This window comes from Crocodylus siamensis, chromosome 9 (genome assembly GCF_052110815.1).
Source record: "Crocodylus siamensis isolate JL-2025a chromosome 9, ASM5211081v1, whole genome shotgun sequence".
Taxonomy (NCBI): Eukaryota; Metazoa; Chordata; order Crocodylia; family Crocodylidae; genus Crocodylus; species Crocodylus siamensis.
Genome location: NC_143403.1, coordinates 5,543,562 through 5,558,796, shown reverse-complemented (window position 1 = coordinate 5,558,796; position 15,235 = coordinate 5,543,562). Strand labels below are relative to the sequence as shown.

At 44.4% G+C, this 15,235-nt stretch overlaps 1 protein-coding gene across 1 annotated transcript in view; it reads left to right on the top strand.

Annotated features, from left to right (window-relative positions):
- The window catches only part of ATP2C2 (ATPase secretory pathway Ca2+ transporting 2), a 38,895-nt gene that overhangs the window by 2,146 nt on the left and 21,514 nt on the right, over positions 1–15,235 (top strand). The window contains exons 2-3 of the mRNA XM_090062371.1: positions 12,450–12,557; positions 13,851–13,967. Coding sequence (XP_089918497.1) covers positions 12,450–12,557; positions 13,851–13,967 — 225 coding nt within the window. The remainder of the gene's footprint in view (positions 1–12,449; positions 12,558–13,850; positions 13,968–15,235) is intronic.

The following is a 15,235-nucleotide window of genomic DNA, read 5'->3' as shown; positions in this document are numbered from 1 at the left end:
AAAGCACAAATCTTGACATGATTGTTACATGCCCGCAGAAAAAAAAGGCTATCATTAATTCTACACAGAAGCACAATGAAAATATATTGTATTATTGCCACCAATTATTATTATTATTATTATTATTACTATTAACTGTCATAAAGCAAAAAAAATCAATAACTGAAGAATAAATTCCTGGTTTCTTACAGTCTGGTAATTGACTCACTATAGATATGCATTTTGCTTTTTATTTGGAAATATTTTGCTGAAATCAATAGGGAAATGGAAAAAAAAACCCCACTTCAGATTACATTTTTGTCCTCTAGCCATGATAGCTTTTAAGTTCAGACTTTGGATCTCTATTCATTTCCTAGTTTTATTACAGATTTCTTATGTCACCTTAAGAAGTCATGTCATTTCTGGGTGCCTCAGTTTTTCCTCACTTTTCAAATGGGTAATAAGCATTCTTTATTTGGCTGTTTTATTGAAACTGTAAACTCCTTGGGTAGGGACATTCATTCAAAAAACCTGTGCAAAAATTGATTCAATCTTTGCAAGTTAGCCTAACCTGGCTAGGCTAAACCAGTTCGTAACTGTAAAGACATCCCCTCTGGTCTGAAAAAATGCAGGCATATGCCTGCAGTGGCTCAGACTAGAAACCAGGGGGTACTAGAGCAGCCCTCCCTTCCCTTCCACAATGCTGAGCTGGGGGGGGCATAGGTAGGCCCCAGCAGGATGCTCTGATTAGGGAGGAGTTCCCCCCACTCCTGACCAGCCCAGCAAGGAGTTGATAACACAGTGTTCATCACCCCATTAAGAAAACAACAGAGGCACATTACCAGCTCTTGTTTCTGCCTTTGTCCTGTCTCCCACAGCACAGACCATAGCCAGCATGTGGTCTGCTAGCTAATGCTGTGTGTCTGTGTAAGGTAGAGGGGGTGGGGAAATCCCTGCTTAGAGGGGAGGTGGGGAGCAGAAGCCAGGCAGATGCCTGCAGTCTCTGCCGGAGCTGCAGCCAGGGAGCAGAAGGGAGGGGCCAGCCCTGCTGTGGAGCAGAGATCCCTGCTTAGCCCAGAGAGCATGCCAGGATGCTGGGGGAGTCTAACTTAACCCCACAAGGGCTCTGGGACAGGCATTGCATAAGCTGGTTTGACCCAAATCAGTTAAACCTGATACTGCATTCAGCCAGGTTTATCTCAAACGGGCTTCAGCCATTTTCAAACTGGTTTATGTGCACTGAATGTCTGTTCTGTTACAGGTTGAAACCAGTTTGTGATCACTTAAACTGGTTTATGTATAATGTCTTTCCCTAGCCCTTGAGTCAGAGTTTGTTTCTGATTATGTGTATATGAATGAAAGAATAGGTCATCTGTTGAGATGGAAACCAAGGCCTCTGCTTCCAGAAGCATGAACTGTCACAGCTTGAGCTAATGGACTGACTGTTTTTGACTAGGTTAGTTGTATAAAGCTGATAAACCTGGTCTGCTTCACACAGTCTATAATTGAAAAAGACACACGAGTGCGGTATAACGCACAGATCAGTGTCTCAGCACTATAATGACAAGTCCCAGAACAGCACTGCCTTGCCTTGTACAGACATACCTTTGTTTCTTGTGCTGTCCCATGTGGAAACAGAGGACAACTGATCACTATCTTCTATCACAACGTCCTCTGCATTTGAAAACTGTTATCAAATCCCCTCTCGGGTTTCCTTTACCTAGGCTAAATAATTCCAGTTCTTCCCACTTTTTCTCATGTCATGTTTTCTAGATTTCTAATAATCTTCTTTGCTCTTCTCTGTTTTCTTTCCAATTTGTCCACATCATTCTTGAAGCGTAATCACAAATGGGACACAATATTCAAAGCGAAACTTCTTCAGTGCTGATTTGATGGCAACAATAGCTTCCTCTGACTTGCGTGTGCCATAATTGTTACGCATTCAGTTATCCATTCCAGTATGCTACAGGGGGGTTTTGCTGCAATAATTTTACACTTGCCTTGTATGCAGCTTGCTCTTCATTATAACTGCCAGGTCCTTTTCTTCAGTATTGCAGCCCGTTATTCCTGATTTGACATTTGTGCATTTCATTATTCCTTCCAAGGTACCTATCCTTACTGAATTTCATCCTGTTTATTTCAGTTCATTTTTTCCAATCAAAATCATTTTAAACCCTAATCCTAACCTCTGAAGTGTCTACTACCCATCTCCACTTGCTGTCACCTGCAAACTTATTCTCAGTTTCATCTTCCAAGTTATTAATGTTGGTATTTTAAACAGTGCCAAACCCAGGACAGGCCACAGATCAATTCTCACATTGTATCTGCTTCTAGTGAGGCACTGAGCTCTTGATGACTGCCATTAGAGCATGATTATCTAACCAGTTATGTGCCCTGCTGATTTCAATTCGACTACATTTCTTTAGGTTATTTATGAAAATGTCATAGGAGGCGGTGTTAAAAGCTTCACTAAAGCCAAGGTATATCACATCTACTGCTCCTTCCTGTACCCACAAAGCCCATTACTTTGTCACAGAAGAAAATAAGGTTGGGTAGCTGTGACTTCTTCTTGATAAGTCACATTAGCTTTTACTTATTACCCTTGTTATTCTCTAACTGTTTACAAATCTATCGTTTGATGGTTGGCTCCAGTATCTTTCCAGTGTCCTTTCACCTTTGAAAGATCTCCTTCTGGACCCTGGGAACAGTAACTGCATGTACTGATGTGGAAGCAGCTTCTTCAAAGCCAAGTATGGTTGTATTTGCCCAGTGATGCAACTGCACTCAGAGAAGCAGAAAGAAATCTCATAAAGAGATCTCTATCAGATCGTCTTACTCATGTTTGACATTCTCTTCACATCTCGAAGTAGGCATGACTCCGCTTTGGTGAGCCCATTCTCTTGACAACCAACTTTCAGCCTGTTGGCTTCTCACTGATGAGCAGTCCTTCCTTTGTTGGGAATAGCCTGACAAAATGTGGGGTTTTGCTGGAAAATGCTAATTCATCAAAACTTTCCTCGGGAATGTCTGTATCTGTTTGCACAAGGATGGGATTTCTTATTGAAACAAGGGAGAGACTGGCCTAGGTTTTCCACATCCCAAGTCAGCCAGCAGACTGTAGTCTTTTTCTTTTTGTCAGCCTCTTCCTTTAGACATGTACCATTTTCTACTAATATCATCAGCCCAGGGAACACAAATTTATACTAGAATTGTGACTATACCCCAACTTGGGGTTTAGTCACAATTCTATTATAGGCCTGACTTCTTAATTTTTACTATCTGCCAAACTGGTGGTATGCACATCTAAAAAGGCCTTTCCCATATTATGTTTTTATTTCTTAATGGAGGTCCATATAACTATTTATTGCTGCTGTTCTTTACTTTATATTTTTATTATTGAACCATATGTTTATATACCAACAGCAAAGCCTATAATATGTGTCCTTTGAGAAAAAATAAAAGTACCTGGAAGGAAAAGAATGCCATATAGAAGCAGACAGAAAGAGGGGTTGGCACAGCACACCACACATCAATAGAAAAGCAGAGCTTATTTACATAGTCTGTAAAAGTTTGATTCAAAGACTTTATAAATGAACAATTTAGTTGGCTGACATAGCTGCTCAGGGGTCATCTCGTCCTCGATCCTTCTGAATTGGTCACCGTGAATAGGAAAGGTGAGACAGGCAGTCACACAAGCCATACTGCTGTAATAATGAACACATTTTGCTTCCCACTCAGGTGCCCATGCCCTTGGCAAATTATACTTTGCTACAAAGGTTTTAACCAAAATACACACAGTTTATTGCCGGTGTGGGAGGGAACGGCCAAGAAGGCTTATATGGTTTCCAGCAAGCACGGGGTTAACTTCATTCCTGGAGGCCCCACAGGTTTATAGGATAGACTAATGAAGCAGGATGGACCCAATTAGGGTATCAGAGAAAACTATATAAGCCGCTGTCTTGGGAAGTTACGGTCTTCCTCTCTTGCTGGTGGGTAGCTCTTGTCTCTGTTTGGGGAGAGGTGTCTTTATGGAAAAAGCCTTATTTTTTGATTGTAGCCTGTTTGAACCAGAGCATCAGTAGAGATGGAGGATGCTGAGGTTTGACTGCACAAAGAGAAAGACGTTTTTCTAGTCTGCAGGGCTTGACTTTAGATTAAGAGAAAAGAAGAAAGAGCATTGGTAGCAAAAGGGAGAGAGCTCTGTAATAGTAACAGTCCAGATGTGTTAGAAGGGCCTGTTCCCACAAACAGGTATGGTGATCATTTTGCACCATTTTGCAAGTTTGCAATGGTGATCATTTTGCATCATTTTGTAATAAATTAACTTCAAACCATGAGATTTTAAAAATAATATATACTTGGGGATCATTTCCTTTCAGATTTGGAACAATCTGAGCCGGGCTGATCTAGTTTCTACTATGCTGGGGGGAGCTCCTTTTTTTTGAAAATTGAAAGATGAGATTCTGGAGGATTTGCATGACTTTGCGAATTAAGAGCTTTGGGACGTCAAATATCGTAAGGCTCTTAATGAAATTGCAAGACTTGGCAACACTCCTTGAAGGAATAGCACAGAAACAGGATTACTAACAAGGCACGGCAGAGAACAAAACAAAGCAGACCAAGAACCTTGCTGTGGGGAGTCCTATACAGGTTTTTATAGTATTTGCATTTCTGTATACATGGATTTTTTTAAGTATTACCCAGTTGTAATGGTACTGTCTTCCTTAAATACATTCATGAAGGAAATGTGAGAGTTTGAGGGTTGGTTTTGGTTTGCTTCCAAACATGCACACTTAAAGTTTCACATTTGTAATAGCTCTTTGTTGGACTAAGTAACCTATATTTCTTTCACATGTGAATAAACTGTATGGTGTCAACAAGCCCAGTTCAGTCAAGGAAGGCAGAGGAACCCAATAACTTCTCAGAATAAACCAATTTAGCTGAATGGAAAATAAAAGGCCTGTGATACCCGCTTCTGAAAGCTGAGGGTTTGAGGTTCATGGGTCTTATGTAAAGAGAGACCGGCTTCCTCAACCCATCCTGTCCAGGTTGACTAGCCCTTGTTGCAAGTGAGGAATTAGTGTGCCGCATGAGGAGTGCTACATCAAAGACTTAAGTAATTCTAGAGTTAAAAGAGGATATAGAGTTGACTAAGCTGTGGTATTTGGCCCTTAGCATTAGACTCATACCTTGCAATGCCTTCTGACCTTGTTGAACTATTTTCACTTCCTCCTACCACCCTTCCCCTAAATGACACACTCCTTATGTTTAATTTTGTTGCATCAAGTGTAAAGTTGGTTTTGTGAAGCCACTTGTTCAGCAGTTAACCAGCTGCATAAATAGTAATATGCATTATTGGATTATGGCTGGGATGAGCAATGTTTCCAGTGCAGAAGTCCAAGTGGCAGGGAAGAAACCTGTGATGTACTTGGATTCTGAAGAGGTGAAGCTCTTAACCATGGGGAGGCACTCAAACAGAACAGGTCCTCACACCCTTCTAGCCATTTGCAACTCATGTCAAACACTATGACCACTAAGGCTAGGGACAGACATTCAAAAAGCCTGAATTGATTCAATCTTTGCAGGTTAGTCTAATCTGGCTAGGCTAAATCACTTTGTAACTGTACAGACATCCCCTCTGGACTGAAAACATGCAGGCACATGCCTGCAGTGGCTCAGGCTAGAAGCCAGGTGGGCTAGAGCAGCGCCCTCCCCTCCCCTCCCCCCCCCAGCTTCCACAGTGCTGAGCTGAGCAGGGCATGGCGAGGACCTTGGCAGGATGATCTGTTTATCCCCACCTCTTCCTCAGCTGCCCAGCAGGGCATATTTATCACCCCTAACTCAGTGTTTATCAATCCACTAAGAAAACAAAGCCTCATTAGTTCAAGCTCTTCTTAAACAGCTCTTCCAAGGAAGAACATTAAGCTACCTGTTGATTAGCTCCAAAAAGCCTGTCTGTCTTTGCCCATAGTACAGACCATAGCTAGCATATGATTTACTAGCTGATGCTGAGGTGTTTGCATAAGGCAGAGGGGTGGGGGAACAATCCCTGCTTAGCAGGGAGAAGCCAGGCAGATGCTGTGTGCCTACAAATCTCTGCTGGAGCTTCAGCCAGGGAGCAGAGGTGAGGGACCAGCCCTGCTGTGGAGCAGAGAGCCCTGCTCAGTCCAGAGAGCATGCTGGGATGTTGGGGGAGTTTGGTTTATCTTAAATCAGCAAGGGGTCTGGGACAGGTATTGCATAAACTGGTTTGACCCAAATCAGTTATGTCTGATATTACTTTCAACCAGGTTTATCTCAAACCAGTTTCAGTCATTTTCAGACTGGTTTATGTGTACGGAACATCTGTTCTGTTACAGGTTTAAACCAGTTTCTGATCACTTAAACTGGTTTATGTGTAATGCCTGTCCCTAGCCTAATAGAAAAATGGTTAATGTTCACTTCCAGAAAAGTCCTAATAAAAGCAATGGAATTCAGCAGTAAATTTCCCTTTATAAAAGTACAGATTTTTTTAAACACATAGCCACTAATTTATATATCAAGAATAATAATTAAAAAATGACTGGATTCTCACATACAACCCAGTTCCCACTTGATTAAAAAGACAGAGCATGTGATTATTTAAAAGAGATCCATCAAATGGGTAGATGCTAGTGCACTCAACTCAAGACACCTGGAGTTTATATACAACTATATTAATCATTGGCTCCGTAACATTGGGCATGTCTTCTGTGCCTCTGCTTCTCCTCCCAGCTTTGATGAGATTTTGTATTATGCAAATTCTTTGAGGCACAAGGGCTGTGTCTGACCATGGGCATATGCAGTGTCTGGTACAATGGTGCCTATAGAAGTTAATGCGATGCTAGCAATAATTGCTTATGTACCTTAGCTACACCTTGATGGATTCTTAATCAGCTTCAAACTCAGGAAAAAGGTCTGGGATTTGCAGCTCAATAAAAGCACCATCTGCAAAAATATTCGCATGAGAGTGATGTTGTAGCAGGACAGACAAGGCTCTGAGGAAAGGACAAGAATGGCAGGTTCTATGGGGAAAACTGTAGTCCCAAGGTGGAGGAAGATAATGAGGGAAAGAAAGATGTGTCAGGTCAAAGTTATGCCTAACAGCCCATTAGGACAGAGTGGTTAGGGCACACCAATTACCCTAGTTCATAACCCATGAGGGAGTGACATAGCTAGCCTCACATCCAACAGCTTTGGATTCCCCTGAAGATGACCAGGTGAGTTGACTATGGGCAGTCTTATATGTAAGTCTAGAATGGGGCTTCATCTCATCATGCCCCTAGAGTCCTGAACTGCTTTCCTCCCCCTGCACTGAACTGCTTTCCTCCCCCTGCACCCTGGCATTTGTTCAGGTATAGGGCTAAAAACCTACACACACATATTACTGTTCTTGAACAAAGCGATGTCAGCTATCGGTATAATATTGGGTCAGGCGTAGGACTAGAATAGGTGGCAAGTGCATAGTCTCCTGCTACATAGGCACGAAGAGGGGTTCTAAAAGTGGTTCGGCCGTCCTGAGAAAACGACAGCTGGGTGGATGAGTGTAGTCCAACATGGGGAAACTATAACATTAACTAGGACAAGGGCAGGGCTAGGTCATGCTCGTGTCTCATTTTTACGAGTCCTCTATTAGCACCCAAACAGAAGCCAGCAGGGTGCAAGAATAATAGGAGGAAAGGGACCATGTGGCTTCCTCACAGGCTTTATTCTGCAAGACATTGTCTCTCTACATCTCCTACAGATTTTGCCTTCCTGGGGGGCTCTCTGACTAGAGCAGGGCTAGGGTTTCTAGCTAAAGGCCCACCACAGTCCAACCTGTAGGCAAAACCAAGACCCTCAACACCCTTCTCAGCTACTGCCTAACCCATAGGCAGCTACATTTCTGACCGTACTGTCCAGGAACCAAACTGAGTGAGGCCCAATGACGACAAGCTACTCAGAGCTTTTTCTCCCACTCCCGTCTTGCCAGGGCTCTCCAAGTAGGCCTGCCCCCACCTACCTTCCCTGCCAGGCCCAGCCCAGTGCTTTCAACATGGCCCTACCACTGCAACGCTCAAATCTTTGTATGGCCCCATAGCTCCAAATAGCCCCGTGCTCAGCCCAAGGGTTCAGACGACGACTGCAACAGCAAGTATGATTTCCCGCAATTGAGCTGGTACTCGCAAGCCAAAAATGCAACCGTTCAGCGGCTGTTTCTGTTGAATGCTGTAAAGCCCAGTCGTTGGCCCATGTGCATTTAGCTCATCAGCCGCTGTCCAGCTTTAAGGCGGCATTGGGTTAATTCGTTGCTCAACCTGCATCAAGGCAGTGTTGCTTTTCCAAGAGCTGGGTTGATTCACGCAGATCCAGGCAGAAACCATAGGTAAGGAAACCCAGTTAATTAATCAACGGACAGAGACAGCTCTGTCTCCGTGACAGCATGAGATTTTTTTTTCTAGGCTTCCTTGTAACCCCAGAGGCACTCTTCATTGCACGAAGCACTTCATAATCACTCTTTCATATCATTCTCTGCCTTTGTAGTAAGGAGGGCCAAGATTTCATGGCACATCATCCCTTCTGGAAAGGCGGCATGGAAAAGTGAAACTGAAGAGGGGAAGAGGGTCAAAAAAGTGTTTTTAAGCCACCTTTGCTCTGGGGGAGCTGAGGCTCCTAAGTGCCAATGGCAGAAAACCCCTACAAGTGCCAAGTGCCCCAGTGCGACCAGTTCTGTCTCCTGCCCGCTTGCGAAGCAGCCGGAGCAAATCAGGTCTTGGCCGTTTCTGCCAGAGAAGGGGCTGTAACCCCTTTTGATTATCATTAGCTGGCCCTGGGATTCTGCCCTATGGTCTTTTCCTTTTGAAGCGAAGAGTTTTTTCCTTTGTTTCACAGCAAGCTGTCAGCGAGAAACCTGATGCGTTCCCATTATGGTTCTCGGGAAGGGGATGGGGAGGTTTTCCCCTCTCCCTTTTACATTGCAGAACATAACCTTTTATAAATAAGGAAAAACTGGTTTTCTGCATGTTTGTCGAGTAAGGCAGTGTTTGCCGAGGAGCTGTGCAGCAGACTGTAAGATGCCGGCATGGGAAGGAGTCTCGTAGCTCACTAGGAGAGGTGCAAGCACGGCAACCCGGGCCTTGTCGGCTACGAGAGAGCTGCGGGGTTTTCTTAGTAACCTGAACTCTGTTACATTACTTGCTGATCAATGCTAATAATGACTTCAGCACATCCTTTTCCAAAATCCTCAAGGGCTTGTTGGAAAAATATTCCAAAGCCATAAAACCAAGGCCAACTTCAACCAAGTAAGGTATTCCTCCCTGTTAGAAAGTGCAGGGGGCTTCAAACTCACTGCAAAAGACCTGGACTAGCTAAGGAGAGTGGAGGTCTGTGATTCAGTAACATCTCATCATACCATTAGTCCCTGCACATCACAGGAAGGGTGGCCAAAATTTGAAATGGGCTCCCAAGGGAGGTGGTGCTCTCCCTACCTTTAAGAGGAGGCTGGATAGGCATCTGGCTGGGGTCGTCTGCCCCCAGCGCTCTTTTCTGTCCAGGCAGGGGGTCGGACTCGATGATCTGTTGAGGTCCCTTCTGACCCTAGAAACTAGTCTTCACCCACAATTGCATTTTCTGTGGATAGGGCATCAGCCCTTTTCTGGCTGTATTTGTGTTTTTTCTTGCCCGTCTTTCATGCTCGGAGGCAAAAGCCCTTTACAAGCATTAATGAATTCAGCTTCGCAGCTCCCTTCACTCCTGCTGTGAGGAGTTGTTGTCGAGAGGGAAAAGTGAGGCATAGAGACTTTAAATTTTGCAATGCCACCTTGCGTGCTGCACAGCCAGGATCTCCCATTTCCTGGGCCGTGTCCATGAGAGCTGCTGGGCAAGCGGCACAGAGATGCTTCAGAAACCCTGGTCGTGGATCCTTGTCCCCCGCAATATAGGGAGATGACCCCTGTCTTGGCAGGTGGGGAGCTAAGCCTCAGAGATGCTCACCCGAGAAGCAAAACAAGTGCATCTTGTCTCTTAGACAGGAAGGACGGTCTCCTAGAAGTGCTTCTAGATGCGGGAAAAATCTTCACTTCCTTCATGGATGCTGTGAACACGTACTCGTGCTTTGTTTTGTCACCTTGCAATTCCTTGTTTCAGTAAGCTGCCAGGGATTTCATGAAGGGCTCCTAATTTATGATGACTCCGTTGAATAACCAGGCTTTTTCCCCCCCAGGGATAAGACCTTTCTCTGTACCAGGAGGATTTTCCTGTTGTTTGAAGGAGGAAGGGGCTAGTAGCTGGCCAAAAGAGCAAAAACTCAGCAGATTCAAGTCGACTGGGAAATTTCAGAGCACAAGGCCTGAGTGGGACTTGCATTCCCCAGACATATTCCTAATAATTTCATTAAGCAATTCACTGGAAACACGAGATAATGAGAGCACAGTTTTCTTTGCTGCAGCTGATGGAGGTTTGCTAATCTCTTAAGCAGTCGGACTAGTCGGAGCCAGAATCCAGCTACAATACACTCGAATTACCAGCGCCAACGAGTCAGATGGCAGAGCAAAGCAGGATGGAGCAGAGTTTATAGGATTAATAGTCATTTTCATGGTAATAATTTATGCTCTCTCATAGAACATCATTATTGCCTGATGATAAAGTTATGCTCTGTAATATGAGAGAGCAGCAATGTCCTGGAACATGAGCCAATGTTCGGTGGATTTTATTTTATGGGCTGCTCTGATCAAATCCCTGCTGTTTTAAAGAGGTGGTGCCCCGTGCGCCGTCCCCAGGCACCCAGCCACACTCCTGCACTGCCCCAGGGGCAAGCCAGCCCATTCCTGGATGGCCCCGGGCGTCCTGCCAGCCCCAGGTGCCTGGTGACGGCAGAAGCGGTGATGCACCCAATGCTTTTTTATTTTTCGGCGGAGCCTGCCTCCCTCTCCCGCAGCCGGGGAGTGAGCTGCTGGTGGGCCAAGCGGCCCCTGGTCCTTCCCTCCATGGCAGCAGCACCCACTGGGGCCACCCGTCAGGCTGCTGGTGAGCTGGGTGCTGCCCCAGCACAGCATCAGGGAAGAGTTTGCTGCCCCAGCTCGGAGGCAGCAACTATCCCCAGCAGTTTGGGGCCAAAAATAGATGAGAGGATATATAGCTAAAGGTGCCAGTGCAGATGCTGACAGATCTAACTGAGAGATTGAGGCAAGCCTGGGACAGCCTGGGCAGCCCTGGGGGGCACCGCTGCTGTGGAGGGAAGGACCGGGGCCCCTTGCAGCTCAGTGGTTTGACCCCTGACCGTGGGCAGGCTCCAGCTGTGACCAAACCAAAAAAAAAAGGATCAGGCCCTTCGCAGTGATGGAAAACTCGGCATGGTGAGTTTCAATTAAACTCCCCCATTTCAATTTAGGGGGCATTGAATCAGCCCTGAGAACTAAACACCCGTCATGTGTACAAGCACCCTTAACGTTAGCTTCTTTCAGTTTTGCCACAGTCCTTTTCCTAAGCCCCCCAGAACAGGTTTATTATCCAGCAAATTAGACGGTTGATCTCAGGCCTCTCTCTGCCCTTTCAGCTTTGCTCTCCTGCACATTCCTCCTTCCCAGTCATGCTTGGCTTCCTGCTTTCTTGGGTTTCCTACTTGTAGTCCTCGCCCACTTCTGCAATGCACTCTCGCTGTCGAGACCCAGCTTCCTGACCAAATCCGCCGGGTGCACACGCCCCTTGTTGCTTCGGGCACTCACATCTGGTCCTCCTCTTCTTTTGCCATGGTCTGAAATGTTCTGCAAAATCCTGATTGATTTTTGTTTAGCTGACAAAGATCAGTGAGGCATGCAGCGTTGGTAATACGCCCCTGAAAGGTATTTCTGTGCCCCACGTACTGTCAGTGAAGAGAAGCCCCTGACTGGCTATGTGCCCTTACTAAGGAAGGCTGCATAACATGGGCAACCAGGATTACCCATCCCTAATATTAATATACGTCAGGATAATAAGTATTGTAGCCAAGATGGTGAGGAGCTTGCAAGCTTTTAACTCAGACATGAGTATACTGTAGACCGATTTTCCTGGAAGTTTGTCTTTCATTTTCAAAGTAAAATAAGCACGTTCACGTGTCCAGGGCTCAGGAAGAGAGTCCTCTCAGAGGCAAAGACCAGAAGACTCGAAAAGAAGGCATTACCAGCGCCTATTGCACCTCTGACAATGAGTGCCTCTGTGGCCTTGGACAAATCCTTTAATCTCTCTGTCTTAATCTTCCCTAGCTGTCAGATAAAGATAAATACTAGATACTTAAACTAGAGGGGGATGGTAAAGATTTAGTAGCTAATGGTTGTAAAGTGCTTTTGAAGACCAAGTGTTTTGATAAGCAAGAGGTCACTGGAGAGGTGACTGGAGAGATAACAGAAGAGAAGTCCCGTAAATGGAGAAACCCAAAGCCAACGTGATGCTTGCCCTCGCTGCGTCCTTGCCTAATCCTTGCTTTCTCTGTTACTCAGACTGAAGAATGCGAGCTGGAAGTAGTTGAACAGGAGAAGGATGTCACAGCTCTGTCCTCCAGAGACGCTTGCAAATGCCATAAAGAAGACTTGGCCAAGGCTCTGCATGTAAGCGTGACCACAGGTGTTGTCACCTCAATCGAGACTCAACATTTATTATTTTGGGATTTCTTTTCTTGCTGGTTAGTTTTGTGTTACTCAGGGACGGAGTCAAGCCGCACGGTTCAAATCCACTTGCCAATGTGACCTCCCCCATAATTTGTGGGTATGCAGATCTGGGGGGGGGGGGGGGGGGGGGGGTTGGGAAGAGCCCTCAAATTTGGGATGACTTTTATGAGAGCTGAATAACAGGAGTTACCTTGTGGGGACGAATGATGGTGGCGAACCATTACTGAAGCCGTCCAGATGATTCATGACTCAGGGACTCTTTGTCTATCACCAGCAGGTAGGCGGTTCAGGCCCGTTCTGCCAACGTCCATCCAATATGCACAGCTCTGACCTGCTATGTGGTCTTCCAGCTCAGTTCTTATGTGGCATCTTAGTGGGCTGTTGTATAGCCTCAGGTTCACGACTTATACCTACTGCAGTTGTAGGATCTCAAGAAAAGTTGCCTTATGGGTCTAGACCAGGAGATACCTCCTCAAAATACCACCTGATGCTTTTGCAGGCCCTCAGTCGTGTGCTTTGTGTGTGCTCGCTGAAGTGGCAGGGGTGAGCTGGGGTGCACATATATATTTGTGGGGTGTCCCACAAAGAGCACAAGGAGAGAGTCTAACTCAGGAGAGCTATTAGAGACTCAGCTTCCATCTGTGTTTCAAATCCAGACCATGGTTACTCAATTCCTATTAAAACTCCTCTCATAGGAGAAACTTAATACTACGTTGGGAGGAACGCACGCTTGGCCATGGATGTATTAGACTAATAATCCAAAAGCCACTGACTAAAGAAGCAAGGAGTGTCATAATTCAAAGTATTTTCTAAACTTCCCATATATTGTCCGCTTTTGCTGTCTTTTAAAACTTGCAGTTGCAATTGGTTTCTTTTAAAATATTGTCTCTTTCATATGGAAAAACACTGAAGTATTTTTTTCTAGTGAATCCAGAACTCGGTCCCATGTTTGCTTTTTGATCTGCCGTTCAATCGTCCATGTGGAAGGAGGTTTTATTAATTTATTTATGCCTCTTCTGCAGGTTCTTGGACAGTAGATGACAAAACTGTAGCATACTCTCCTGGTCTCCAATTTCAGGTCATTCTGAGTATTCCAGTTTGTACAGCCCATCTCATATAAAAAACAGCTCTAACACTTAGTCAAACATTAGACCCAACTTCTGTCCAAGCTTATTAACAGCTTTTTAATGTAGCTTTGTACAGTTATCCACTATGATCTTAATCACCCTCCAGGTCGATTTACAAACGGGACTCTCGGAGTTATCTGTGCTCCATCGCAGGCTGACCCATGGCTGGAATGAATTTATAGTAGACAATACAGAGCCAATATGGAAGAAATATCTAGACCAGGTAACTATTTTGTGAATTTTTTTAATGCCTGGATAAAGCAACCAAGATAGCCATATATTTCTGCAATTCTGTAGTACTCAGCTGTTAAAAAACATCATCCTGAATTCTGTATGGTAAAACGTATACTGGTTCATGAGCCCCCATTCTTTAAAGAAGTACTTGGGCTATCTGTATCCCTGGGGAAATCGCTGCAGGCTAAAGACCCCTATTTGCTGTGTCTGAAGATAAAGATCTTTGCCGTGTGCATAAATCACAAGCTTTGTCATTCATGTATCGATTGCATTAACATTTGGAGCATGGTCCGGTGACGGAAGAATGAAAGGTTTGAGAAGGAAAGTAATAAATTGGTCTCATCCTGATATGAGTTATTATATGGTTCAGCGATCAGCACTAAACCTTCAGCAAAAATGCCTGTGGCCTCTAAAGCTCGGATGAAAGCTGACTTTCAGCTCTTTGATATGGTAATAAATTTGATACTGCAGATTATTTGGAAAGGTCAATGATTCAAACAAACCCACAGAAACAAGCAATGGGGATGGGTGACATTTTTAATCTTATTCTTCTTCAGTTGAGTAATCCTTGCGCAGATATAGATTAAATTTTCCTTTCACCAGTGGATCTCATTAGTTTTATCTATCTTTCATGCCTACCTTAGAGCAGGATTTTTGTTGTTGTTGTTGCAGATTTATTATTTTGGGATTTCTTTTCTTGCTGGTTTTGTGTTTCTTTTCTTGCTGGTTCCATATTAGCCAGATCTCGAAGGCCTTAATTATTTTAAGGGTTACTTTTTATTTCAGTATTTTTTATCTGACCTGATCAATATTCTTTAAGCACGTAACACTTAGTAAATCTTCTAACACGTTCTGCACTCCTAATCAAAAATTTTTAATACATGTTGAAACTTTTTTTTCCCTTAATCCTGACTCTTAGCAAGTTATTTTCCTTTGAAGTTACCATATTAATTCTTCAGTTATACCTGCACTTTCTGACAATGCTTCAGTCTCTTTGGCAGTTTTGGTGGACCGCGTAATTCACACACAAATGTGAACGATCCTTAAAACCAGACTTAAATTTCAGCATGGTTTATTCATGTCACTAAACTTGTAAAATAAATGCTATGGATCTTAGGGTGGCAGTGAAGTGGCATTGACTGCAATGGGAACAGAATCAAGCCTTCGCTCCTTTAACATGTTAAGCCGTAACTCATCTGCCATGGCAAGCAAAGACTTCTTTCTTCTCTTTCCTTCATCCTAATTTAATTGCATCAC